The sequence below is a fragment of the Colobus angolensis genome, unplaced genomic scaffold, assembly GCF_000951035.1.
Source record: "Colobus angolensis palliatus isolate OR3802 unplaced genomic scaffold, Cang.pa_1.0 Scaffold8, whole genome shotgun sequence".
Taxonomy (NCBI): Eukaryota; Metazoa; Chordata; class Mammalia; order Primates; family Cercopithecidae; genus Colobus; species Colobus angolensis.
In genome coordinates, this window is record NW_012121820.1 from 17,008,378 (window position 1) to 17,036,305 (window position 27,928).

Here is a 27,928-nt window from a genome sequence, read left to right on the forward strand (position 1 = left end):
AACCTGGGAGGCAGAGGTTGCAGTGAGCCGAGATCATGCCACTGTACTCCAGCCTGGGTGACAGAGTGAGACCCTGTCTCAAAAAAAAAAAAAAAAAGCCCCAGGTAAACGAAAAGGCATTCCTGAGAATAGGGTCTTCCTAGCTTTCTGGGGCTGTGCTGTGATACAGACACTGGGAGCTTGTGGAACCTAGGTTTGGGTTTTGGTTCTGCTGCTTCCTTCATGAGTTTCTTGGTCTCTTTGTGCCTCAGTTTGCTCGTCTGCAGCGTGGCAGTGATGCGATAGGAACCTGCCTGTCTCTGGGGTTGCCCTGCTGTGAATGTCAGGTGGTCAATGGGACTTGCAGTGGGGGCTCTCCTCAGCCTCCTCACAGCCTTCTCTCTCCCACCCCTGCACAGGTCTCTAAGGACATCTCCATGCGGCTGCATAAGGAACTCGAGGTGGTGGAGAAGAAACGGGCGCGGCTGGAGGAGGAGAACGAAGAACTTCGTCAGCGGCTCATCGAGACTGAGCTGGCTAAGCAGGTGCTGCAGACGGAGCTGGAGCGACCGAGAGAGGTGAGGACTTCGTGCATCCAGCAGGGCCAACCTAGGGCAGGCGGGCGTATGCAAGCCCCCACAAGCCAGTGTCTCTGCGAGCCCCCACTTGTGGGAAATGGGCAGCTTATGCCTCCCTGGCAAGGTCGTTTATTCGTTCATTCCTCCAGCATGCATTTCCTGAGCACCTACTGTGTAAATTGTGTGCTGGACACTAAGGTTACTATGGTGAACAAAATACACCCAGTTCCTGTCCTCAGGGAGCTCACAGGGTAACGAGAGAGAGTCATTCATCAAAGAACCACAGCCGCTGTGGGAGGATTCACTGAGAAAACATGCAACAATATCAGGCATGGGGCTCAGCCCTCTGTGCCTCGGTTTCCTTACCTGTAAAATGGGGCAGTGGTGCCCTGAGTCATTGTGAGGACCAACAGGAATAACGCATGTATGGAGTGGCTGCAAGAGACTGCCAGGTCTGCCATTTGGTGTGAAGTCAGTGCGGGGGCTGGGTCTCAGGCCGGTGTCTCTGGGGTACTGGTGCTTCCTCAATGTGACCCTGAGACACAATCCTGTCTGTCTTTGTTCATGCCAGTTCCTCCCCCTGGCAGACCTCCTCCTCCTGTTGTGTGTTGGGTATACAGTGTGTTATGCGCCCTGCTTGACAGTTTATCTCAAACATTTTCATGCTAACAAGGTTGCAGTCATGCCCATTTTATGGATGAGCAAACAGCCCCTGAGAGAGGGAGGGATGACCTCAAGGTCATGCAGGGCTGAGGGGGTTCTGCAGAATGCCAACTAGAAACCATCAACCTAGGTGTCCCTTAAAGGCTGGAATCCCCCCATTCCAGGGGTCTGTGTTCCAAATGGTCTGGGGTGGCTTCTGGCCCTAGAGGCAGAGCCAGGCCTTAGCTCTCTGCCCGCTGATGAGGAATGAGGATCGTGCATTCTTCCAGGGCACACTCCTCGCTGCAGGCGCTGCCTGCCTTCCTCCCCCAAGGGCGAGCCTGCCAGTGTCCCTGGACTGAGACACCACAGCCTGAGGCCAGAACATTCCTCCAGCCATCCTTCCCACTGGGCGTGTTGGTGTGATGTGCCAATACCCTCTCAGTGTGCAGGGAGAGGAGGCGTTTGCTGCTAAGGGTGGCTAGCCCCCTCCCTTCATTCAGCTGCCCGCTCCCACTGCCTGGCCCATAACACAGAGCACCCTCTTCACACCGTCTTGCTGCTGCTACCCTTGATAGTGAAAAGGGGAGACAATTTCTAAAAGCATCTTAAGGTCACAGTACAAGTGATGAAACTGAGAAACAACTTGCCTGAGTTCACCCAGCCTGTACTTAGCAGAGATGTGGCTGGAACCCTGAAGCCACTTCCCTTCTCTAAGTCTCCGTTTCTTTATCTGTGACATCAGGATAAGCAAACAAACAAGCAAAGCCTGCATGGTGGCTCACACCTATAATCCCAGCACTTTGGAAGGCCAAGGTGGGCAGATCTCTTGAGCCTAAGAGTTCAAGACCAGCCTGGGCAACATAGCAAAACCCTGTCTCTATAAAGAATGCAAAAATTAGCCAGGCTTGGTGGTGCCTACCTGTAGTCCCAGCTACTTAGGAGGTGGAGGCTGTAGTGAGGTGAGATTGTACCACTGCACTCCAGCCTGGGAGACAGAGTGAGACCCTGTCTCAAAAAAAAAAAAATAAAAGGGGTCCAGTCACAGTAGCTCATGCCTGTAATCCCAGCACTTTGGGAGACCGAGATGGGTGGATCACCTGAGGTCAGGAGTTCGAGACCAGCCTAGCCAACATGGCAAAATCCTGTGTCTACTAAAAATACAAAAAAAAAAAATTTAGCTGGGCGTGGTGGCGGGCACCTGTAATCCCAGCTACTTGGGAGGCTGAGGTAGGAGAATCTCTTGAACCCGGGAGGTGGTGGTTGCAGTGAGCCGAGATCACGCCATTGCACTCGTTCCAGCCTGGGTGACAAAAGCGAAACTCCGTCTCAAATAAATAAATAAATAAATAAATAAAACAGGGTGATAACTGTATGTAGCCTATGAGGTTGTTTAGGATCATTAATAAGATTATGTAACTATGGAATACTATGAAGAAATTAAAAAGAATAAGATGGTATGGCAGTTCCTCAAAAATTAAACAGAACAATCATATGATCCAGCATTCTCACTTCTAGGTATATCCCCAAAAGTATTGAAAGCGGAGACTCAAAGAGATATTTACACATCCGTGTTCAGAGGAGCATAACTCGCAATAGCCAGAAGATAGGAGCAACCCAAATGTTCATCAACGGATGAATGGATGAACATAGTGTAGTGTACATGTGTGATGGAAAACTCTTCAACCTTACGAAGGAATGAAGCTGGGTATGATGGCTCATGCTTGTAATCCCAGCCTTCTGGGAGGCAGAGGTGGGCAGATTGGTTGGGGCCAGGAGTTCAAGATCAACCTGAGCAACGTGGCAAAACCCCATCTCTATAAAAAATGCAAAATTTAGCCAGGCATGGTGGTGCATGCCTGTAGTCCCAGCTACTAGGGAGGTTGAGGTGGGAGGATTGCTTGAGCCCAAGAGGTTGAGGCTTCAGTGAGCTATGGTGGCACCCCTGGACTCTAGCCTGGGCTATAGAGTGAGACCCTGCATCGAGAGGGAGAGGGAGGAAAACAGAACAGAACAGAAAAGACCAGCACTTCGGGAGGCCGAGGCCGGCGGATCATGAGATCAGGAGATCAAGACCATCCTGGCTAACACGGTGAAACCCCGTCTCTACTAAAAATACAAAAAAATTAGTCAGACATGGTGGTGGGCGCCTGTAGTCCCAGCTACTCAGGAGGCTGAGGCAGGAGAATGGTGTGAACCTGGGAGGCGGAGCTTGCAGTGAGCCGAGATTGCGCCCCTGCACTCCAGCCTGGGCGACGGAGCGAGACTCCATCTCAAAAAAAGAAAAGAAAGTATTTGGAATTTATTTGTGAAATTTTAAAAGAGGTCAGACTTGTAAAGAGCTCTTTGCGGTGCCTGGTACAGAGTAGGTGCTCAAGAAACACTGGCTCACATCCCTCTGCGGCTGCTGTCAATGAGGCTGGTCTAGCTCTCCTCACGTGCCCTGTGGTGTCCCAGGCTTGTGCGCAGAAGGCGGGAGCCTGTGTTTATTATTTGCTGTTTATCCTCTCCCTCCTCCCTCTCTTTTCTGACATGGTTTCTATGGAGACGAGGGTCCCTGAGCAATTCTTCTGCCAGAGCCTCAGTCCCATCATCACGATCTGCCGTTGCCATCCTGACAGGCTGCCGAGGCGGTGCTGTCACCCGGCTGGGAACAGGAGCCCCTGGCCTGAGCTGATGTGGTTGCCATGGAGACAGCTCTCTGCTAGAGAGAAGGGAGGTGGCAGGCCCTGGCCGAGGGCTGCAGTGGCACTGTTGCCCAGCTACCCCTCTTCCAGTGTCACACCCCTCCTTGTGTTTTAGGCAGAAAGCCAATACGAGTGTTGACGTGATTTATTATGGTATAGCTGCTGTGTCTGAGCCCTCACTCTGTGCCAGGCACCGCACAATACCACACCAGCACATTTAACCCTCCAAGCACCTTCCCATGGACACGGTGTGGTTGTCTTATTTTATAGGTGCCACTGTTTGTTGGCAATTTTAAAATCATGATTTAATTCCCGTATCATAGAATTCACCATTTAAAAGTACAGAGTTCAGGCTGGGCGCGGTGGCTCACGACTATAATCCCAGCACTTTGGGAGGCTGAGGTGGGTGGATCACCTGAGGTCAGGAGTTCAAGACCAGCCTGACCAACATGATGAAACCCCCATCTCTACTAAAAATACAAAAATTAGACGGGTTTGGTGGTGGGCGCCTATAATCCCAGCTACCTGGGAGGTTGAGATAGGAGGAGAATTGCTTGAACCCGGGAGCTGGAGGTTGCAGTGAGCCGACATCCCATCATTGCACTCCAGCCTGGGCAACAGAGTGAAACTCTGTCTCAAAAAAAAAAAATAGTGTACAATTCAGACCAGGCATAGCACTTTGGGAGGCCGAGGCAGGACGATTGCTTGAGCCCAGGAGTTTGAGACCAGCCTGGGCAATATAGTAAGACCCCCATCTCTACAAAAATTTTTAAAATTAGCTGGACATGATGGCACAAGCCTGTGGTTCCAGCTACTCAAGAGGCTGAGGTGGGAGAATTACTTGAGCTTGGGAAACGGAGGTTTCAGTGAGCCGAGATCACGCCAGTGTACTCCAGTCTGGGTGACAGAGCGAGACCCTGTCTGAAAAAATAATAATAAAAATAAGAACAACAAAAAAGTGTACAATTCAGTGATTTTTATTATATTCATGATGTTGTGTAGCGTCACTTTTATCTAATTCCAGAACATTTCCATGGCCCCAAAAAGTAACCTCATGCCTGTGAACAGTCACTCCCAACTCCCCCTTTCCCTCTTGCCCCCAGCAACCACTCGTCTGCTTTGTGTCTCTGGATTTGCCTGTTCTGGATGCTTCATCCAAATGGAGTCTTTGGTGACTGGCTTCTTTTACTTAGCATCAGGTTTTCAAGGTTTATCCATCCATGTTGAAGAATGTAGCAGGACCTCATTCCTCTTTATGGCTGAGTAATCATGCATTGTGTGGGTATATAACCACATTAGATTTGTCCATTTATCTGGGTTGTTTTGGCTACTATGAATAATGCTGCTGGGAACATTCATGTGCGCATTTCTGAGATTCTGTGTGTGTTCTCTTGTGTAGATCCAGGGAGTAGAACCGCAGGATGTAGACTCGACTGGGGAAAGACAAAGATGGGATTCAAACCCAGGACTCCACATCTCCCAAACTCACACTGACTTTTCTGGTGTTGCCCCTACACTCCTTGCCCAACGCTTGCTTTCCTAGGACCGTGTTGTGTCTTCAGAATCCTGGAAGAGGCTGCCCACTCCAGTGACTGCTTCCCTCCCTGGCACAGCCTTCTCATCCAGATTTCCTACCTGGTGGGCTAGGAAGGGGCTGATAGTTCAAAGCCCGGTTCTACCTTTTTTCCGGCTTTGGCACTTACTCGCAAGTGACTGTAACCTTTGGGGAAATGATATAACTGCTCTAGTGCTTAGTTTGCTTATTTATTTTATTATTATTATTGGGGGAGACAAGAGTCTTGCTGTGTCACTCAGGCTAGAGTGTAGTGGCACGATCATGGCTTGTTGCAGCCTCACACTTCCGGGCTCAAGAGATCCTCCCGCCTCACCATCCCAAGTTGCTGGGACTATAGGTGCACGCCACCACACCTGGCTAATTTTGTAATTTTTAAAGAGATGGGGTCTCTCGCTATGTTGCCCAGGCTGGTCTCAAACTCCTGGACTCAAGTGATCTGCCCGCCTCGGCTTCCCAAAGTTCTGGGATTACAGGCATGAGCCATCGTACCCAACCCAGTTTGTTTATTTATAAAATTGGAATATTATCCCTACTTCTCAGAGGTGTTTGTGAAAATTAAACAAGACAAGCAAGTAAAGTGCTTAACACAGACTAAGGACTTACTATTTTCGTTACTGACACAACCACTGTGAGGGCTGCGGGTCTGGAGAAGCATTTGCCTTAGTTAAATAAATACATTTCTGCTGCCTCTGGCAAGGAGCTCTCTTGTCTAGAGCTGCCAGTTGCCCGGGAAAAGAGCAGCTACGTTGCCAATCTTCACATGCAGTTGGCTCCATCTGTCCTTGTGACATTTGATTTGGGGCCAATGTTTAAACCACTCTTTGTTTTCTTCCCCAAATGATCTCTCCCTAACCAAGAGTCACATGGCCTCTCTCTGTGGCCATTTCAGCCACTCTGGAGGAAGAGTGAGCCTAAATCTTTGAGGTGCACCCCCAACCCTGGTTTCCTTCTAGAATCTAGAGTAGGCCAGGCACAGTGGCTTTTATCTGTAATCCCAACGCTTTGGGAGGTCGAGGCAGGTGGATCACTTGGGTTCAGGAGTTTGAGACCAGCCTGGGCAACATGGTGACATCTAGTTCCTACAAAAAATACAAAAAAGTAGCCAGATATGGTTGGTGCACGCCTGTAGTCTCAGCTGGTCAGGAGGCTGAGGCATGACAATTGCTTGAACCTGGGAGGCAGAGGTTGCAGTGAGCCGAGATCATGCCACTGTACTCCAGCCTGGGTGACAGAGTGAGACCCTGTCTCAAAAAAAAAAAAAAAAAAAAAGAATCAAGAGTAAATTTTGTACCTGAAGCACAGTCTATACTTTCAGTGAGACCTTTCCAAACATCTCCTCCAGATTTGGTGAAAATCTGCCCCGCTGTTTTGGCAGAAGTTTCATTTTGTTCCTTGGAAGGTTGGCCTTTGTTTCTTGGCCAAAGTGGGGCAGGAAGGTGTTTGAGTGCAGAGGCCCCTCCAGAGCTGTGCTCAGGCAGCTCTCTCCTGGGCTGAAGGAAAGACAAGGGAGAACATAGCTCAGGCTTCTCCTAGAAGCCTGTAGACCAGGGATGCTTGGAGGCACCACCCTGGCTGCTCAAAGACAGCCTTATGAGTTGCTGGCGGGTGGGGAAGCCCCTGTTGCATGCCAGGCCACAGTTTGTCCTCAGGGCTGGGCATGTCCCCAGGCCTTGCGACTGCATTCCTGCTGGTGTCCAGGCACCACCCTGCCCTGTCCCACCCTCTCAAGGCCCAGAGCCAGAACATCTGCCTCTTGGGCAGAGACTGACTTCATCCCTGGGGGCTCCACAAAGGGACTCTGACAGGCCCTGGCTTTCTTGAGGGGTGGCAGCCCCCCAGCCGCCTGGCCAGCTACTGCCCTGCAGAGGGGAGGAAGGTCTTTGTGCACTCTGAGCCCGCCTTGTTTTCCCTCCAGAATGGCAGGGCTGTGTGGGAACCCACATGGCTTAGGTAAGGTGGAGGAAGTGTCAGGTCCCACCAGAAAAGGGTGGAACTCGTCTCCTCTGCCCACTGCCTTGCTTTCTGGTGAGATTCAAGCCACTCAGCTCATTCACACCTTTTATCTGCCTGCTAGAAAGGTGTTTGGTGTAGTCCCAGCTACTCGGGAGGCTGAGGCGGGAGAATGGCGAAAACCCAGGAGGCAGAGCTTGCAGTGAGCTGAGATCTGGCCACTGCACACTCCAGTCCGGGCGACAGAGCGAGACTTCTGCCTCAAAAAAAAAAAAAAAAAAAAAAAAGAAAGGTGTTTGGTGACTTCTTGGGGAAAGTATATTTTAAAAACCTTTTATAATGACTTTTCCCTTCCCCACAATAGGTAGTAGTACATACTTAGCAAGCAGAAAAAGATTAGAAGATTCAAATAAGCCATAGGGAATTTCTGTGTGGATGGGGAGGTGCATATACTTCCAATAAGTTTTTCTATGTATACATATATGTGTATTTAAATGTAAATGTGAATATGCTTTTTTTCTTTTTTGGAGACAAGGTCTGGCTCTATTGCCCAGGCTGGAGTACAGGGATGTGATCTTGGCTCAGTGTAACCTCTGCCTCCCAGGCTTAAGTGATTCTTCCACTTCAGCCTCCCGAGTAGCTAGGACTACAGGCACGTGCCACAACACCCAGCTAAGAATATGCATTTTGTTTGTTTTGTTTTTGTTTTTATTTTTGTTTTTGAGACGGAGGTTTGCTCTTGTTGCCCAGGCTAGAATGCAATGGCGCGATCTCAGCTCACCGCCACCTCTGCCTCCTGGGTTCAAATGATTCTCCTGCCTCAACCTCCCAAGTAGCTGAGATTACAGGCATGCACCACTAATTTTTGTTTGTGTTTTTAGTAGAGACAGGGTTTCTCCATGTTGGTTAGGCTGGTCTTGAACTCCCGACTTCAGGTGATCCACCCGCCTCAGCCTCCCATAGTGCTGGGATTATAGGCGTGAGCCACCGCGTCTGGCCAGGATATGCATTTTTTTTAATCTAAAAAAGTAATACAAACTCAGTGAAGCAAAAATATCATTAGAAAAACACACAGATGCATACCTAGCATACCTCTAAGGACAAGCTGCAGCACTCTAATTATGTTGGTTGCCTTGGGCGGGATAACTGGGTGACTGGGTTCACTATATTTTATGTACTTTTTGAATGTTGAACCATGTGACTTTGTTATCTATTCAAAAATAATAGAAATAATAAAACCCTTACATCAAAGAAGAAAGCCTTCAGTTCGACTCCTCAGCCAGACCCAGCATCAGCAGTTTGCTTTGTATCTTTCCAGGCCTTTCTCTAGTCTCATACAATGCAGGTTTCTATAGATTTTGAAACTTTTTTTTGAGACAGTCTTGCTCTGTTGCCCAGGCTGGAGTGCAGTGGTATGATCTCAGCTCACTGCAACCACTGCCTCACGGGTTTAACCAAGTCTCCTGCCTCAGTTTCCCTAGTAGCTGGGATTACAGGCGCCTGCCACCACTCCCGGCTAATTTTTTGTATTTTTAGTAGAGATGCATTTTCACTATGTTGGCCAGGCTGGTCTCAAACTCCTGGCCTCAGGTGATCCACCCACATCCGCCTCCACAAGTGCTGGAATTACAGGTGTGAGCCACCACACCCAGCCATTTCCTTTCTTTCTTTTCTTTCTTTTTTTGAAACGGAGTTTCATTCTTGTTGCCCAGGCTGGAGTGCAATGGCACGCTCTCGGCTCACTGCAACCTCCGCCTCCCAAGTAGCTGTGATTACAGGCATGCGCCACCACGCCTGGCTGATGTTGTATTTTTCGTAGAGACGGGGTTTCTGCATGTTGCTAGTCTCGAACTCCTGATCTCAGGTGATCTGCCCGCCTCAGCCTCCCAAAGTGCTGGGATTACAGGCATGAGCCGCTGCACCCAGCCTCTTTCTTCTTTCTATGGCTGAGTAAATATTCTGTTATGTGGATAGACCACATTTTTTTTTTATCCATTCTAAAGTTAGTGGACATATTTGGGTTATAGGTTTTGTTTTGCTGGTTACTTCTTTCCCTTAACAGAGTGTCTGGGAGATTTTCCCATGTCAGTGAATCTCATGATTGCTCATTCCTTTGAATGGCTTTTAGGTGATCTCATTCATTCACATGTGATGCCTGACCCCTTGGTACCTGTGGAGACCCCTGGTTCTCCTCTCTGTCACTTCACTTCCTTCCTCCAGGGAGTCTGCAGTCCTTGGCAGGGCCCTGGTCACCTAATCCATGGTCCAATGTTATAAATGAGAAAATGGAATTTCAGGGAGAGGAAAGGGTTCACCCAGGGATCATAAACTTAGCATCGCAGGGGCCCAAGGGTTCAACTCCCAGCTGAGGCCACAGCCCTTCCCACTCAGCTTGTAATAGGCGGGCCCAGATGGTTCCATAGCCTGATGGTCTGAGCCCAGAGCCCCCACCTTGCACTCTGCACGGGGTCTGCTTCTGTGTGTCCTGTCCAGGGCCCCACTGGCTGCACTTGTCTGCTGCCTCCTGGCTCTTGTGGAAGGACTCGTTTTCTGACCCATAGCCCTGTTTCCTCCTCTTCCCTTCCAGCTTTTGAAAGCTCCCAGGTCAGCACTTCTCAAATACTGGCTCCTGGCTCTTGGCACCCAGCGTCTGAAATATCAGCCTCTGCCTTCCTGCCTCATTTGCATTTCAAAAGGTCTCTTTAGGATTTGACTGGGCTCTCAGATACTCTGTACTTAAGGGTCCATCTGGAGCTCTCCTTGCCTGTCACAGTGGATCCGACCTGCATTTCAGAATCACCTGAAAGCATTTAAAAAATACTGACGTCTCAGACCTACCCTAGACCACGAGTTGTTTTTTTTTTTTTAAAGTAATTCTCATGTGTACCAGGTTGAGAACCACTGTGCTAGCTATACTCTGGCCCTCATCAGCGAAGGCACATTTTTTCCTACCAACTCTTTGGAATTTGATTAAGAGCTATGTCAAGAACTGGTCCCAGGTGAGCTGTGGGTGTGCTGTGAGACCTTGGACAAGTCCCTGCCCCTCTCTCTTGGTTTCAGAAAAATGGGACTCGGATTAGATCAGTGGCTGTCACTTTCAGGGATGGGGTGTGAGAGGCGGGCATGGGAGCAAGCGTGTATCCAAATCACCTGGGGCCATTTTCAGAAATATACCAGCCCACCTTGAAAAGTCAAAACAACCTGTAAGCATGGTTTTATACATACACCACCACCATGAATCACCCCTCCTCTCTTGGGAGGAAGTGCTCAATAGAATCGTGCATCTAATTGAACGACTTCTTTAAACATTGAGAAACTTCAGTAATTGTTATTGTAACATTTCCTCCAATTCCCTCTGTAGGGCTTGTGCCATTTGGCATTCTTGCCAACAATTTATGAACCTTTTTGTTTCTCCATAGCTTCAGCAATAGAATATGTCGTCAGATATTTGGATTTTTGCCAGTCTGATAGGTGAGAAACGGTATCTCAGTGTAATTTTAATTTGCATTTATCTGACAGGAGCGGGGTTGAACATCTTCTTGTGCCTTGATATCTTCGTGTGCCATGATCCATTTGCCTTTCTTTTCCTGTGAACTGTTTTTCGTATCTCTAGCCTATTTTCCTACAGGTCTGGTGACCTTTTTAATGCTCTGTTTGTGAAACTCTTTCCATATTTAGGATATCAACCCTTTGTTGGTGTTATACATTACAGATATTTTTTCAGAGTTTGTCATTTATGTTTTTACTTTTCTTAGGGTGTTTTTATTTCCATGCAGAATTTGCTTGTGTAATCAAATGTATCTATATTTTCCTCTATTGCTTCTGGATTTTAAACATCTTATTTTTGGGGGCAGAGTCCTGCTGTGTTGCCCAGGCTGGTCTCAAGCTCCTCAACGCAAGCAATCCTCTCACCTCAGCCTCCCAAAGTACTGGGATTATAGGCATGAGTCACTATGCCTGGCCAGCTTCTGGATTTGTTTTTTGAGACAGGGTCTTGCTGTGTTGCCCAGGCTGGTCTCGAACTCTTGGCTTCAGGCAATCCTCCTGTCTTGGCCTCCCAAAGTGTTGGATTACAGGCATGAGCTACCATATCCAGCCCTCATATTCATTTTATCCATTAGTATTCATTCTAAATTAAACTTCCCACTAGATGTCAGTTTCACGAGGACAAGATTTTCTCTGAGGTGGAGATTTGCCTACTGAGCTTTATGGAAGAGTCTCTTTGGGAACAACACCACAGGGAGTAAGGCAGAGCTGGAAGCTGAATTACGCCAGTGATCCCAGTAGATCCCATGGGGAGCTCTGGAGCTAGGATGGCCCTCCCTATAGAGCTGAGGCAAGAGGTCATGGACCCGTCCCTGGATGTGGGCTCCATCCACGGATGGTACCTGCCCTTGGACAAGGTGGTTCCCCTCAACCAATGGCTGCCGCTGGGATGGGTACTCAGCTTTGAGGTCTCAGCTCTGGCAATGAGTGTCTCAGTTCCGAAGCGGAATCTGGGCAAAGCACCACAACATCCTCCCTGGTTCACTGCTGTGTTCTGTACACCTACCTACCTGGCGCATGATAGGTGCTCAGGAAATCCTTTGATGAAAGACAAGCAAGAACAGAAACACAGCTTTCCAAGTCTTAGCTGAGGCCAACTGGGTCACACATGGGAATGGGCTACAGGGGAGGAGCCCTGAGCAGGTGTTTTCAGAATCATCTCCAGTGTTTCTGGCCTGTCTCCCATTGCTGCTCACTGGGTGATCTGGAGGGCTCCTCTTACTCAACCGTCAATGCCGTCAGGTTGGGGTGGCCTGGGGACTGGGGCCCTCCTTGGACCCTGGGCACTGTGACAGCTATCTGCATGTGCATCACCCTGTGAGCTTTCAGTCCTGACTTTTTTTTTTTTTAATTCTCCCTTCAGCATTCCTTGAAGAAAAGAGGAACCCGCTCCCTGGGGAAGGCCGATAAGAAGCCTTCAGTGCAGGTAATTCCCAGCAGCCCCCGTAGGAAGGTTTTATTCTGAAGACCTGAGCCTGACTCTAAGTGGCCTGGGGATCCCATATTCTGCCCTGTCCTCCCCTTGCTCATTTCCTTTCCTTTCCTTTCCTTTTCTTTTCTTTTCTTTCTTTCTCTTTCTTTCTTTCTTTTTTTTTTTTTTTTGACAGAGTCTCACTCTCTTGCCCAGGCTGCAGTGCAGTGGCACAATCTCAGCTCACTGCAACCTCTACCTCCCAGGTTCAAGCGATTTTCATGCCTCAGCCTCCCAAGTAGCTGGGACTACAGGTGTGCACCACCACACCTGGCTAATTTTTGTATTTTTAGTAGAGACAGGGTTTCACCATGCTGGCCAGGCTGGTCTCGAACTCCTGGCCTCAAGCAATCCAGCTGCCTCGGCCTCCCAAAGTGCTGGGATTACAGTTGTGAGCCACTGCGCCCAGCCCCCTTGCTCATTTTCTTAGTTTCACTGCCCACTTTATTTCCCAAAACCACATCCTGAGCCCATGGTTCTTAGGTGTTTAGATACTCACTCCCCACCCCAGCCAGGAACTTAGCAAGCAGCCCTACAGTCAAATCCAAAGGTCTAGAGTTGGAGACCGAGGCTTGAATCTTGGCTCTGCCACTTGACTGCCGTGTGATTGGGGTGAGTCATTTTGAGTTTCTGGGCTCCATTCCCTATCTATCCCTGTCTTGGGGGTTCATTAGAAGAACTGGATAAAGTACTACTATATGCAGCAAAGGCCACATACCATTAGCTCCTAGTGGTATGGGATTGTCAGAATGCCAGGCCCTTTTCATCCTTAGCTCATTTAATCCCCTCTGTGGCTCTGGGAGGGAGGTAATGTTACTGCCACATTTTACTGATGAAGCTGTAGTAGCGGCAGTTGCTCATCAATATGTCACCTGCTCCTGGACTCCCAGGCTATGTGTGGCGCCCCATCCTTGCTGTCATTTCAACGTCTACCCCTCTACATCTCCCCCGGAACCTTACCTCCTTGAGGGTCTGGCTGTATCTGATTCACCCCTGTGTTCCCAGCACATAGTTAGTGCTCCCCAAAATGCCGTGGCTGGTACTGAGCCTCTCAGCACTAACCTTCCTGGGTTGTGTCTGTCCCCGTGGCCCCAGGAGGACAGTGCAGACCTGAAGTGCCAGCTGCACTTTGCAAAGGAGGAGTCGGCCCTCATGTGCAAGAAGCTCACTAAGCTTGCCAAGGAGAATGACAGCATGAAGGAGGAGCTGCTGAAGTACCGGTCGCTCTATGGGGACCTGGACAGCGCACTGTCAGCCGAGGAGCTGGCCGATGCCCCCCACTCTCGGGAGACCGAGCTGAAGGTGCACCTGAAGCTGGTGGAGGAGGAAGCCAATCTGCTGAGCCGCCGCATCGTGGAGCTGGAGGTGGAGAACCGAGGCCTGCGGGCTGAGATGGACGACATGAAGGATCACGGAGGTGGCTGTGGGGGGCCTGAGGCACGCCTGGCCTTCTCCGCGCTGGGTGGCGGCGAGTGCGGGGAGAGCTTGGCAGAGCTGCGGCGACACCTGCAGTTCGTGGAAGAGGAGGCTGAGCTGCTGCGGCGCTCTTCTGCCGAGCTTGAGGACCAGAACAAGCTGCTGCTGAACGAGCTGGCCAAGTTCCGCTCGGAGCACGAGCTGGACGTGGCGCTGTCGGAGGACAGTTGCTCCGTGCTCAGCGAACCTTCGCAGGAGGAGCTGGCGGCCGCCAAGCTGCAGATCGGCGAGCTCAGCGGCAAGGTCAAGAAGCTGCAGTACGAGAACCGCGTGCTCCTCTCCAACCTCCAGCGCTGTGACCTCGCCTCCTGCCAGAGTACGCGGCCCATGCTGGAGACGGACGCCGAGGCCGGGGACTCTGCCCAGTGTGTGCCTGCTCCCCTGGGCGAGACACACGAGTCCCATGCGGCCCGACTCTGCAGAGCCAGGGAGGCCGAGGCGCTGCCTGGGCTGAGGGAGCAGGCTGCCCTGGTCAGTAAGGCCATCGATGTCCTGGTGGCTGATGCCAATGGCTTCTCAGCTAGCCTCCGACTGTGTCTAGACAATGAGTGTGCTGACTTCCGGCTGCACGAGGCCCCCGACAACAGCGAGGGCCCCAGGGACACCAAGCTCATCCATGCCATCCTGGTGCGCCTGAGCGTGCTGCAGCAGGAGCTGAACGCCTTCACGCGGAAGGCAGACGCAGTCCTCGGGGACTCTGTCAAGGAGCAGCAGGAGTCCTTCTCATCACTGCCCCCCTTGGGCTCCCAGGGGCTCTCCAAGGAGATTCTTCTGGCAAAAGACCTTGGCTCAGACTTTCAGGTAAGGTGTCTCATGCACAGATCCTATTATTTATTTTTTTCCTTTGTTTTGTTTTGTTTTTCTTGAGAGAGGGTCTCTCCCTGCTAGCCAGGCTGAAGTGCAGTGGTGCAATCTCAGCTCACTGCAGCCTTGATATCCTGGGCTCTAGCCATTCTCACCTGTCACCCTCCTGATTACCTGGGACTACAAGTGAGCACTACCACACCCAGCTAATTTTTATTTTTTATTTTTTGAGACGGAATCACCCAGGCTGGAATGCAGTGGCGTAATTTCGGCTAACTGTAACCTTCAACTCCCAGGTTCAAGCGATTCTACTCCCTTAGCCTCCCAAGTAGCCATGATTACAGGCGCCCTCTATCACACCTGGCTAATTTTTGTATTTTTAGTAGAGATGGGGTTTCACCATGTTGGCCAGGCTGGTCTCAAACTCCTGACCTCAAGTGATCGGCCCGCCTTTGCCTCCCAAAGTTCTGGGAGTACAGGCGTGAGCCACTGTGCCTGGCCATAATTTAAAAATTTTTTTGTAGAGATGGGATCTCGCCATATTGCCCAGGCTGGTCTTGAACTCCTGAGCTCAAGTGATCTACCAGCCTCAGCCTCCCAACGTGCTGGGACTATAGGTGTGAGCCACGGTGCATGGCCTGATAGTCACATTTTAAATGGTCAGTATTTTTGTGTGTCTAGTGGAGTGGATCTAAAATATTTCATCCTTGGCAGCCTACCCTTCTAAATCATTGTCTACATATATATCATATATTTGTTTTTCCACCCAGATTGTTTTATATCTATTGTTAGTATACAACTTATATTTTTTACAGTGTATCAGTTTGTTCATTTATGATGCTTGTCTGTTGTTCACACACTTTTTGTGCTTACTGCTGAAGGTGTCATGATTAGCAAAAACAGATATGATTCCCCCTCTCATGGCCCTCATCATCTAGTGGGGCAGAGTCACCCAAAATATCATGTCAGTGAATGTGCAATTAGACACTGAGAAAGGAATCTGAAGGAAAGGTATATGGTTTTATGAACAAGGAACTTGACCTAGACCCTGTGCTGAGGGAGGGCCTCTGATCTGACCAGAGGTCAGAGGGATGAATGGCTGGGGGAACAGTGTTTTCAGCAGAGGAAATAGCCTGTACAAAGGCACAGCTCAGATCAGAGGCGGAAGGAGCGTGGTGTGTCCAGGGCGCTGAGTGAAGAGACAACGTGAAGCTGGACTGCACTGAGCATGGGGGAGATTTGATTTTCATCCTCAGAGCAATGGCAGGGAACTTTTCATTTCCAGGGAAAGAGAGCGATTTAGCACTTTCTTTTTTTCTTTTTTTGTTTTTTTTTGTTTTTGTTTTTGTTTTTTTGAGACGGAGTCTCACTCTGTCACCCAAGCTGGAGTGCAGTGGCACGATCTCAGCTCACTGCTACCTCCGCCTCTCAGGTTCAAGTGATTCTCCTGCCTCAGCCTCCCAAGTAGCTGGGATTACAGGCATGCCCCACCACACCTGGCTAATTTTTGTGTTTTTAGTAGAGATGGGGTTTTGCGATGTTGGCCAGGCTGGTCTTGAACTCCTGACCTCAGGTGATCCACCCACCTCGGCCTCCCAAAGTGCTGGGATTACAGGTGTGAGCCATCACGCCCTTCTGAGATTTAGCACTTTCTTTTTAACAACTATACAGTGGATATGTGCCATAATTTGTTTAACTCCAGACCTGTTGATCCAGTTTCATCTTACTTGTTTAAGCAAGCACACTGCCTTTTTTTTTTTTTTTTTTTTTAAAGAAACAGTCCTGCTCTGTTGCCCAGGCTGGAGGGCAATGGTATGATCACAGCTTGCTGCAGCCTCAAATTGTAGATGGAATTACAGGCATGTGCCACTGTGCCCATAGACTGCTCTGTTATCTCCCTCTTGGTTCTTCTTGAAAGAGGGATGAACAGAGGTCATGTGATAGGACAGTTGGGGCTGACTCAGAAGGTTTGTGCACAAGACACACATTCACAAAATCACTTCCCATTGACCTAATCATTCATCCTTTCCGCAAGCATTCACTGAATGGCAGCAGTGCCCCAGCCAGGGCTGGGTCTGGGTTGCAGAGGCGAATCTACCAGGGTCCTAGCCCTCAGATGGGTGGTTCAAGTGTCTTAGGGAGCGCAGAGGCCTGGGGTGGGTGTTTCTGGCACCCCTCGGGCCCCTCCCCATGGTGATATTTGGTTTGTTCTGCCTGTGCCTCTGGGTGCAGCCACCTGACTTCAGGGACCTGCCGGAATGGGAACCCAGGATCCGAGAGGCCTTCCGCACTGGTGACTTGGACTCTAAGCCTGACCTCAGCCGGAGCTTCAGGCCTTACCGAGCTGAAGACAATGATTCCTATGCCTCTGAGGTGGGTCTAGGCCTGAGCAAGCAGGGGATTGGGTAGGAGGAAAGTGACTGAGGCCTGTCAAAAGCAGAGTGGTGCATATATCACTTAGCTGGTGAGGATATGAGTTTGGGGAAATAAGGAAGTTTGGGACATTCTCATGGCGTGTTCCAAGGAAACTTATAAACTCATCTTCATAAACTATTTTTTTCTGTATTAAATTCCACTGGGAATTTAACAATTTATGTAATCTAATGGAACTACTCATTTATGTAGCAGGAAGGCAGCAGTCTCTATAGTCAGGCAGTTTGAGTTTCAATTGTGGATCCACTCTTTACTGGCTGTGAGATCTTGGATAAGTCATCTTCCCTCTCTGATTCTCAGTTTTCTCACCTGTAGAATGAAGGTGCCTCATAGGGTTGTTGAAAGGATTAAATACATGAAAAGCCACAGCTTAAGGCCTGGCCCACATTGGGTGAGGATGAGGAGGAGGATGATGACTATGATGATAATGACACATCTGTGGGATTCAGACTTGACCAGACTTCAAGTCTCAGTTCTGCCAGTGTTCCTGTGTGACCGTGGACAGGTTTCTACCTTTTGGCCACAGCTTCCCCATCGGTAACATGGGAGGGTTAGAGTGAATGGTGGCTACTGAATTGCTAGGATTCTTTGATCCTCAGGGAATTCTGGGTAGTTCTGAGCCCCTTCTAAGCCTACTGAGCTTCTCCTTGCTCTTCATAATGAGCCTGAAGCAGGAAAAGGCTCTTATGGACTGGGTGGAGTATCTCGGAAACCCTGAACCTTGCCGAGTCCTGTGTATTTTCCAGCCTGAGCACCTTTCTGAGCATCTCTTGGAAGACAACTCTGTGGTCCCAGGAAGGCCAGCCCATGACTATGTAGGAAGGAGAAGCTCACTTGAAGCTGATGAATCAGACTCTCTAAGTGAGCCTCCTGGAGGCCATGGCAAAAAGAGAAAAAACTGAGATAACTTAGTTCTCATTTTCCAAGAAAAGGAAATAGGCCTATTCTTTTTTTTTTTTGACTGAGTCTTGCTCTGTCATCTAGTCTGGAGTGCAGTGGTATGATCTTGGCTCACTGTAACCTCCATTTCCTGAGTTCAAATGAATCTCATGCCTCAGCCCTCCTGATTAGGTGGGACTATAGGCGTGTGCCATCATGCCCAGCTAATTTTCATATTTTTAGTAGAGACAAGGTTTTGTCATGTTGCCCAGGAGGCTGGTCTCAAACTCGGGGCTCAAGTGATCCTCCCATCTTGGCCTCCCAAAGTGCTGGTATTACAGGCGTGAACCACCGTGCCCTGCCAGGAAATAGGCCTATTCTATAGGCTTACCTGTAGAAAAAATAATTTCCTGCACACATTCAATTATTTGTTTCATTCAGCCACTCTTTATTGAGCAGTGATAATTGCCCAGTGTTGTTGAACACTGAGTTCAAGGAGGACACCAGGGAGCAGATGGTATGTAGCCCTGCAAAGATTTTTAATGCAAAACAGATATAGAAGATATACCTCAAGTCACTGTGCCTTCTACTGCCAAATCATTATATTATTGACCATATAATGAATGTTTACTTTCACAGAGGGACATTTGCCATACCTAGGAATGTTTTATGTAGGAGTTCTGGGGCCAGGCACTGTAACTCACACCTGTAATTTCAGCACTTTGGAAGACCCAGGTGGGCAGATTGCTTAAGCCTAGGAGTTCAAGATGAGCCTGGGCAACATGGCAAAATCCTGTCTCTACCAAAAATATATAAAAATTAGCCAGGCGTGATGACGGGCGCCTGTAATCCCAGTTACTTGAGATGCTGAGGCAGGAGAATTGCTTGAACCTGGGAGGCAGAGGTTGCAATGAGCCAAGATCGCGCTCTAGTCTGGCAAAACTCCATTGAGAGTGAGAGAGAGAGAGAGAGAGAGAAGAGGTATGGAGGGAAGGGAAAGAAGGAAGGAAGGGAGGGAGGGAGGAGAGGGAGGGTGAAGGTCTGAGGTCAGAAGGTCTTCACATAGTTCCCACTGGTTACATTTAGTGTGTGTCCATGTCCTTTATATGTTTTTCTATGGAGATCTATAGCTTTTTTGGTTTTGTTTTTCTACTTTGTGTTGAAGTATAACATACATAAAATAAGGACACTATCCTTAAGAGTACCCCTGAATGGATTGTTACATATGTATAGATCCATTAAACGTCTTTTAAGTCCCATCATTTCATATCTAAGTTGTTTCTAAAATATTGCAATTATAAACAATGAAACAATGAACATCTTTGTGAATCAAACTTAGTTTCCCCAGTACCTTATTAAGATAAATTTCAAAGAGAAAAGATCAAGTTCCACTGGTAACAAAAGCCAGATTTGATATGTACTGTTTCATTTAATCATCATGACGACCCTCTAAGGTGGGGACAAGCATTCTGCCTGATTTGTATTTGGACAGTTTGGGTCCAACTTCCCATCGTTCCCCTACCACTGTCATCCTGAGATCCCAATTTCTATCCACTTCTTCCTCTCTCTCCCTCCTCATTATCTGTGTCCCCTGTCCACACTGCAGATCAAGGAGCTGCAGCTGGTGCTGGCTGAGGCCCACGACAGCCTCCGGGGCTTGCAAGAGCAGCTCTCCCAGGAGCGGCAGCTGCGAAAGGAGGAGGCCGACAATTTCAACCAGAAAATGGTCCAGGTGCGTGGTGCCCAGCACTTTCCGGGCAGCTATTCCTACAGCCTCTTTGAGCTGGAAGCAGAGGCCTTGAGGATCTATGGGCCCTCTGAAGTCAAGAATATCAGGGGAGGCTGGGCGTGGTGGCTCACACCTGTAATCCCAGCACTTTGGGAGATCGAGGCAGGCAGATCACTTGAGGCCAGGAGTTTGAGACCAACCTGGCCAACATGGTGAAACCCCGCCTCTACTAAAAATACAAAAATTTGCCAGCCATGCTTGTGCACGCCTGTAATCCCAGCTACTCGGGAGGCTGAGGCAAGAGAAAGAGAATCGCTTGAACCCAGGAGGCAGAGGTTACAGTGAGCTAAGATCGTCCCATTGCAGTCTAGCCTGGGTGACAGAGTGATCTCAAAAAAAAAAAAAAGGAATGAAAGAATTAAGGGAAACCTGAGTCTTCAGCCCCTTTGCCCTGCTGGGATGTTATTGCACGTGCCATTGTGCATTAGCTGTGTAACAGGACTATCATTGGCTGCCTGTGGGACCTGGGGCCAGTCCTGTTTTCTCTCAGGATCTCAGTTTCCCATTTATGAAATGGTGCCCTCATCAGACCTGGCTTCTAGTCAAGATAATAGTTCTGGAATAACATTTGTTAAGCCCTTTTCTGTGTGCTGGGCCTGTCCAATGCACTTTCCACCCATTATGTCTTTTAATCCTTGTGCCCTCCCTTATCACCATTTTGCAGATGGAGAAACTGATGCCCAGAGAGCCAGAGTGCTCTGCCCAGGGTTGCACATCCAGAGCGCAGCGGGGCTGGGCCTCTAATCCAGGTCCCTCTGTTAGCCGTGACTCTGCATTTTTTCCTAGGGTGTTGCCTAGTCATCAGCCATCCTCAACCCTGGCACGCCCTTTGCTCTCCACACGCCACCCCTCCCTGCTATCATTGCTCACCCTCGCGGGTTCCTCACTGAACATGAGAGTTCACGTGAGACATTGGGTTCCCAGGAGGTGCTCAGTATATGATGTCATGGCTTTTTAGTCAGAGCCAGGGTCAAATCCCAGCTCCTTCAGTGATGTGTCACTGTGGCTGCAGTAGCAGAGGGCGGTGCTCATCTGAATAGACTGCGCCACGCGTGGTGGGATCCCCGGCAGGGATCACTCACAGGCACCACCCAGACTTTCCTCCCTGCCCCTGTCCAGGGGCCCAGAAAGGGGTCGGGGAGAGGGCAGGGCCCTGGGGTTGCTCAAGCTCTTGTCCCCCGGCAGCTGAAAGAGGACCAGCAGAGGGCGCTCCTGAGGCGGGAGTTTGAGCTGCAGAGTCTGAGCCTCCAGCGGAGGCTGGAGCAGAAATTCTGGAGCCAGGAGAAGAACATGCTGGTGCAGGAGTCCCAGCAGTTCAAGCACAACTTCTTGCTGCTCTTCATGAAGCTCAGGTGGTTCCTCAAGCGCTGGCGGCAGGGCAAGGTTTTGCCCAGCGAGGGGGATGACTTCCTCGAGGTAAGATTGGGCCTGGGACTGGGACTGGGACTGGGACTGGGCTGGGGAGAGAGGGACAGGGAAGGGACGCCCAGCTGGATTTGACACAGCTCCTAGGCTCGCATACCTGCCATCAGCATGCAGGCTTCCTTCCCTGCATTCGTTGCTCCTTTTTTTTTTGAAATGGAGTCTCACTCTGTCGCCCAGGCCGGAGTGCAGTGGTGCAGTCTTGGCTCACTGCAATCTCTGTCTGTCTCCCGGTTTCAAGGAATTCTCCTGCCTCAGCCTCCCGAGTAGCTGGGATTACAGGCGCCTGCCACCATGCCCTGCTAATTTTTGTAGAGATGGGGTTTCACCATATTGACCAGGCTGGTCTCGAACTCCTGACCATGTGATCCGCCTGCCTCAGCCTCCCAAAGTGCTGGGATTACAGGTGTTAGCCACCGCACCTGGCCATCGTTGCTCTTTACTGGGCATGTGGAGGGTGCTTGCTGGGGGTACCATGAGGAAGATGACACGCTTGGTCCCGGTCTCAATAGCAGAAAGGATCCTTGGCACTGGCAGGTCTTTAACACAGAGTCCTCAGAGGCAGCATATCGAGGTGAATGTAGGAATCTGGTTTTGTAGTAGCATCAGGTACAGGTATACATTTTTATTCAGTGCCCTGGGAGGCTCCCCTGGGCCCCTTCCCAGAATTTTTTTTTTTTTTTTTTTTTTTTTGAGACAGAGTCTCACTCTGTTACCCAGGCTGGAGTGCAGTGCAGTGCCACGATCTTGGCTCACTGCAGTCTCCACCTCCCGGGTTCAAGGAGTATCTGCCTCAGCCTCCTGAGTAGCTGGGATTACAGGCACGTGGCACCATACCCAGCTAATTTTTGTATTTTTAGTAAAGACAGGTTTTTTCCATGTTGGCCAGGCTGGTCTCTTGAACTCCTGACCTCAAGTAATCCATCCCCCTTGGTCTCCCAAAGTGCTGGGATTACAGGCATGAGCCACCATGCGCGGCCGAAAGATATGTTTATTTAACAAGAGGGAGTAGGCTGGCTTAAAAACACTGGTGATAGTACAGGTGGTATTAGGATGTGGCAGGAAACGTGTGGGGGCAGAGCTTTGGGAATGTATGAAGCTTAGAAAGGACCCACCTGGCCCATTTGTGCCCCCAGTCTGTGCAGGACCCTCTGCTGCTCAAAGCCCCTGTCTCCTCTCAGCACAGCAGCAGGGAGGAGAAGGGGACTTACAAGGATGTCAGACCTTGGTCACACTCATCTTAGTTGACATTGCTCACTTTGGCCTTGTCCTTTTGGGTTCAGGTACCTCGAGTCTAGCCCAGGCTTGGCCCTGCTCGTCCAGGCTACTGTCTGTAGGCCCCTTTCCAGATCAAATAGGGAGCATTGGCATGCCTCAAGTTGCCACGTATGCCATCAAGGGTACTCTAGAGGAGCCCAGATGCCCTAGGAGCCAGGCATGACAGTTAGACCTGAGTGTATAGCAAGACCCTGCATCACCCTATCTCAGTGGAGCTCATCATTCTCGAAGGCCACCAGCTCCTCCCCAGGGCCTCAGAGAGTCCCTACCGCCATTCCATGGGCCCACACCCTGCTGCCCTGGCCCTGCAGTACCTGACACAGGGCCACCCCTGGGAGCATCAGCCTTGGGCCTCTTGTCTGACGCTGTCTCTTCTGTGACGTTTGGAAACATAGGAGCCCTCTCACCTGTTTGGAAGTCTCACAGTCCTCTGGACGAAGCCCAGTTTAAGGGAATGACCTGCAAGCCACACAGTCTATATTTTAAGTCAGTTTGTCTGACTTGAACCCTCCACATTTGGTGAAAAGCTTTCTAGCCATTTCCATATCCTAGAGTAAAAGAGAAACTTACTTTAGGAAAGGAAAAAATAGAGTATAAACAGAAAATGGGCCAGGCGCGGTGGCTCACGCCTGTAATCTCAGCACTCCGAGAGGCTAAGGGGGGGCAGATCACTTGAGGTCAGGAGTTAGAGACCAGCCTGGCCAACATGATGAAACCCCATCTCTACTAAAAATACAAAAATTAGCTGGGAACGGTGGTGCACACCGGTAGTCCCAGCTGCTTGGGAGCCTGAAGCAGGAGAATCTCTTGAACCTGCAAGGCAGAGGTTGCAGTGAGCCAAGATCATGCCATTGCACTCCAGCCTGGGTGACACAGTGAGACTCCGTCTCAAAAAAAATAGACACAGAAAATTACATAACATATATGCCTATAATTAAGAAATATGTACATTTACCAAAATAGGCATAATTAATAAGATATAAACATAATCATGCTGGGCACGGTGGCTCGCACCTATAATCCCCGTATTTTGGGAGGCTGAGGCAGGAGGATTGCTTGAGCACAGAAGATGACTCATTCCCTTTTGCCTTATTTCCATCCTGAACTAGGTCCCTGATCTCCTTGGCTGGCCCTGGACTCTTGCCCAGAATCCATCAGCAATAAATCCAAGCCCCCAGCAAGGTCACTTCTGTCTGCCCAAACCTTTGGTCACCCTTATGTAGCATTGTGGGAGTGTGCGTGGCCTTTTCATTTCAACCGCAGTGCCTGCCTTGACCCAGCCTGTCAACATGGTTATTTCAGAGTGACTCTCAGGGATGCTTCCTGGTCTTTGGGGCAGAATAGGTATCGTGGGAGGCTAGGAGGGCCTGACTGTCCGGCCGTGCTCCTCGACCTACATGGTGCCCAAGGTTGGAATTAAAATTTGGGAAAACTTCCCACCTGCAGTTAAGCGTGGTTTTTAAAAAACAGGTGAACAGCATGAAGGAGCTGTACCTGCTGATGGAGGAAGAGGAGATAAACTCTCAGCATTCTGATAACAAGGCCTGCACGGGGGACAGCTGGACCCAGAACACGGTGTGTTTCCAGCCCCTTCACAATCCTGTTGTGCCCATTCATTCCTTTGTCTGCTCAGTGATCAATTCCTACTGCTTTCTCTGACCCCATTCCTGGACACTGGAGTTGCAGAAGGTTATTGCCTGGTCATCCCAGGGCAGTAACAGAATCCAAATGATGGACTGTGGGGTCATAGGCAAGACAGCAAGTAATTCTCTTTGCAGTATAGGGGACAGCATCACAGTGAAGGGGTCATGGATGATGGGTTTTGAAGGATGTATAGGAGTTTACCTAATAGAGAATGGGGGAAAGACTATTCTGGACCAAGAGAACTGTGTGTGCTAAGGTGTGGCAAGGTGTTTTGGTATTGAGTATGGCTTGGGAGGTACATGGTGAGGGTAAGGACATCAAGCTAGAGGCATCTGAAGAGGGGCCTTGTGGTCTAGGGTCAGGAAGCTTCAAATCAAGCCATAAGTCAGAGAGAACAGCGGGGTCAGGATCCCAGGGTCACACATGGTAAACTGGGATAGGGATGGGAAATGAGGGCATGGGCCCAGGAGAGAAGATTTGGGACCGAGTCAGGCAAACTGAGGGAGTCTGCATGAATTAGACCCCACATCTGGCCTGCAGTGTGTCAGAGAGGATCCTGAGTGAGGAGAAAGACCCACGGCCCAGACGCTGCAGAGCCTTGAAGAAGCCAGATGATTCAGCTCCGAGTTAGGCTGAATAATTATTACTGTAACTGCAGGGTTTTTTTTCTTGGTGTCAGATTTGGGACTCATGTCAGCCTAGGAGGTAGCCAGGGCTGGGCTTGTCATTCCCATGTTATGGGTGAGATGACCTAGAGAGGCCGTGGGACTTGCCCGAGGCCTCGTGGAGTCCCAAGCTGGACTCCTAGGTGAGTTCTCTGAGCGCAGATTCCCTTCCCTACCCCCCGAGGCTCTTGACTCAGGTTTTGCCTTCTGTCTGCAGCCCAATGAGTACATCAAGACACTGGCCGACATGAAGGTGACCCTGAAGGAGCTGTGCTGGCTGCTCCGGGATGAACGCCGTGGTCTGACGGAGCTTCAGCAACAATTTGCTAAGGCCAAGGCTACCTGGGAGACAGAGCGGGCAGAGCTCAAGGGCCATACCACCCAGGTGAACCCCCCACCTGTCAGAGACCTCTCCCCTCTCACCCAAGCCTTTAGCTGTCAGATCGGAGTAGGATGCCAAGGCCATGCTCCTAGAGGAATAAGAACCCCTTTTCTTCACCTGTGGCCCAGAGAGGGCAAGAGACTTGCCTAAAGTCACACAGCAAGGGTATCAGAAACGGTGGGGAATGGGAGTCACGGAGGAAGGGAAGGAAGGTGAGGAATTGCACCCTGGGCTCACAGGTGAGGCCGGCGCGCACCCCCACTGCCTGCTGTCCTCATTTGCTCCTTCCTTTCCTCATAAGCAGTCATTCAGCCCCCACTGCCTGGCTCTGTTTTGCTCCCTCCACTCAAACTGGGGGCCCCTCTCAACTCCCCAGCGTGCCCAAAGGAGCCTTAACCAGGAGCCCTGGGGGTTTGGGTTTGGTGTCTGCTGTGTGCCTGAGGGTGACTTGCCGCCTCCTTTGGCCTGAAGAGTGAGAGGGTGGGCTTCCTCCCACTTAGAGAGAATGCGCTGACCCCACAGCTCGGGCTCCAGCTCCATCCAGCTTGCCCCTGCCGCAAACTCTCTTCCCAGGCAGCAGCAGCCTCTGGGAGGCAGGCACTCCGATGGTCTCTGCTGGACAGATAACAAAACTGGCACAGATGAGTTAAATTTATCTCCCAAGGTCACCCGGCTAATAAGTGGCAGACTGGTCCTTGCTCCCCCAAACCTCTAACCCCTGGCTCCGTGTGACCCCAATTCCACCTCCTTTTTATTTATTTATTTTTTGAGACGGAATCTCACTGTGTCACCCAGGCTGGAGTGCAGTGGTGCAATCTTGGATCACTGCAACCTCTGCCACCGGGGTTCAAGCAATTCTCCTGCCTCAGCCTCCAAAGTAACTGGGATTATAGATGGCATACTGCCACACCCAGCTAATTTTTGTATTTTTAGTAGAGATGGGGTTTAACCATGTTGGCCAGGCTAGTCTTGAACTTCTGATCTCAAGTGATCTGCCCGCCTCAGCCTCCCAAAATGCTGGGATTACGGGCATGACCCACTGTGCCTGGCCCCAATTCCACCTTCTTCCCACTGCTCACAGTCTCCTGGCTGCTTCCTGGGGCCACTACTCTCCCCTCCTAACCCTCTCTGCAGCTCTCACAGCTCCCTCCATCTGCACTGTCCACTATACCTGCTGCCCCCAAAGACCTGGGCATTTCAGGTGCTCCTCCCACCAAGAACCTGACCAGCCCATGGGGGTTAGTGGGGGGCACTGAGTCTAAAGGTTGCACATTCCCCTTCCTGCCACCCTGAGGTCTGAGGCCAAGAAAACCATCTTGCTGGAGTGACCACTAGTAATCTTGCAGAGTTTTCATGAGGATACTGACATCATACCTGAAAAGCCCACAGCAGAGCTTGGCTTATAGAAAGAACTCTTCAAACCCTTATTGTGTGGAGGGGTTAGGGGTTAGTTCTGAGTGGGGAGGACTAAGCTGGGTTAGTCCCTGGTGAGGGGTCTTCTGAGGGACCTCTCCCCTTTTCCCCTACTGGCACCTGGGAGGGAAGGAGAGAGGAGGGCCGAGAGGAGTGGCCTCCTGCTGCCAGCTGCTCAGTCTGCTTCTTTCCGCAGATGGAGCTGAAGGCGGGGAAGGGGGCTGGGGAGCGGGCAGGGCCCGACTGGAAGGCAGCCCTACAGAGGGAGCGTGAGGAGCAGCAGCACCTCCTGGCTGAGTCCTACAGCGCTGTCATGGAGCTGACGCGGCAGCTGCAGATCAGCGAGCGCAACTGGAGCCAGGAGAAGCTGCAGCTGGTGGAGCGGCTGCAGGGTGAGAAGCAGCAGGTGGAGCAGCAGGTGAAGGAGCTGCAGAACCGCCTAAGCCAGGTGAGGCCCACCCCTGCCAAGCTGCTTCCACCCACAAAGGAGAGTTGCTACAGAAATGATTCAGAAGCAGGAACTCCTTCAGGTATACCTGGATCTAGGTGCTCGTCCAGTGAGGTCTGGCACAGCATCTCCTTCAGGTATACCTGGATCTAGGTGCTCGTCCAGTGAGGTCTGGCACAGCATCTCCTTCAGGTATAGCTGGATCCAGGCACTTAGAGAATGCAGTGGGAACTAGATCTTCCTCTGTGCCTCTGCCTGTCAGGCCTGTTTCCTCTGTGTTAGCTTTACTCTTAAACAAGCTATTCCCAAATATGGCCACCGTTAGTTTCATGCTCATATCTTACAGCTTAGCAAGTACAGTGGATTGGCCAGATATGGGTCATGTGCCCATCCCTGGAGCCTACCCAAACTCAGGAATCAAGAGGGAGGAACTAAGAGTGGTTCCCATGGGAAAATTGGGAGGCCTCCAATCAAAAGAAGGAAGAAAGGAAAAGCAATCATTGACCCTCACTCCCCATTATAGTTCACTTCATGCAGCCAGCCACCACCTACCATATGCTGATCTACTCCACTCTTGATTTTGACTTTTCTCTTTCTTTCACTTGTATTTTTATTTACTTATTTATTTATTTGAGACGGAGTCTCACTCTGTCATCCAGACTAGAGTGCAGTGTGCATGCTTGGCTCACTGCAGCCTCCGCCTCCCAGGTTCAAGTGATTCATGCACCTCAGCCTCCTCAATAGCTGGCATTACAAGCGTGTGCTACCATGGCTGGCTAATTTTTACATTTTTAGTAGAGATAGGGTTTCACCATGTTGGCCAGGCTGGTCTCGAACTCCTGGCCTCAAGTGATCCTCCCGCCTCA

At 50.2% G+C, this 27,928-nt stretch overlaps 1 protein-coding gene across 2 annotated transcripts in view; it reads left to right on the forward strand.

Moving 5' to 3' along the window:
• Nucleotides 1-27,928, forward strand: part of SOGA1 (suppressor of glucose, autophagy associated 1) — a 95,536-nt gene that overhangs the window by 33,572 nt on the left and 34,036 nt on the right. For both annotated transcript variants that reach the window (XM_011929093.1, XM_011929094.1), the window contains exons 3-11: nucleotides 399-557; nucleotides 12,322-12,384; nucleotides 13,525-14,706; nucleotides 16,942-17,082; nucleotides 19,628-19,753; nucleotides 20,996-21,226; nucleotides 23,981-24,085; nucleotides 25,037-25,204; nucleotides 26,811-27,062. In XM_011929093.1, coding sequence (XP_011784483.1) covers nucleotides 399-557; nucleotides 12,322-12,384; nucleotides 13,525-14,706; nucleotides 16,942-17,082; nucleotides 19,628-19,753; nucleotides 20,996-21,226; nucleotides 23,981-24,085; nucleotides 25,037-25,204; nucleotides 26,811-27,062 — 2,427 coding nt within the window. The remainder of the gene's footprint in view (nucleotides 1-398; nucleotides 558-12,321; nucleotides 12,385-13,524; nucleotides 14,707-16,941; nucleotides 17,083-19,627; nucleotides 19,754-20,995; nucleotides 21,227-23,980; nucleotides 24,086-25,036; nucleotides 25,205-26,810; nucleotides 27,063-27,928) is intronic.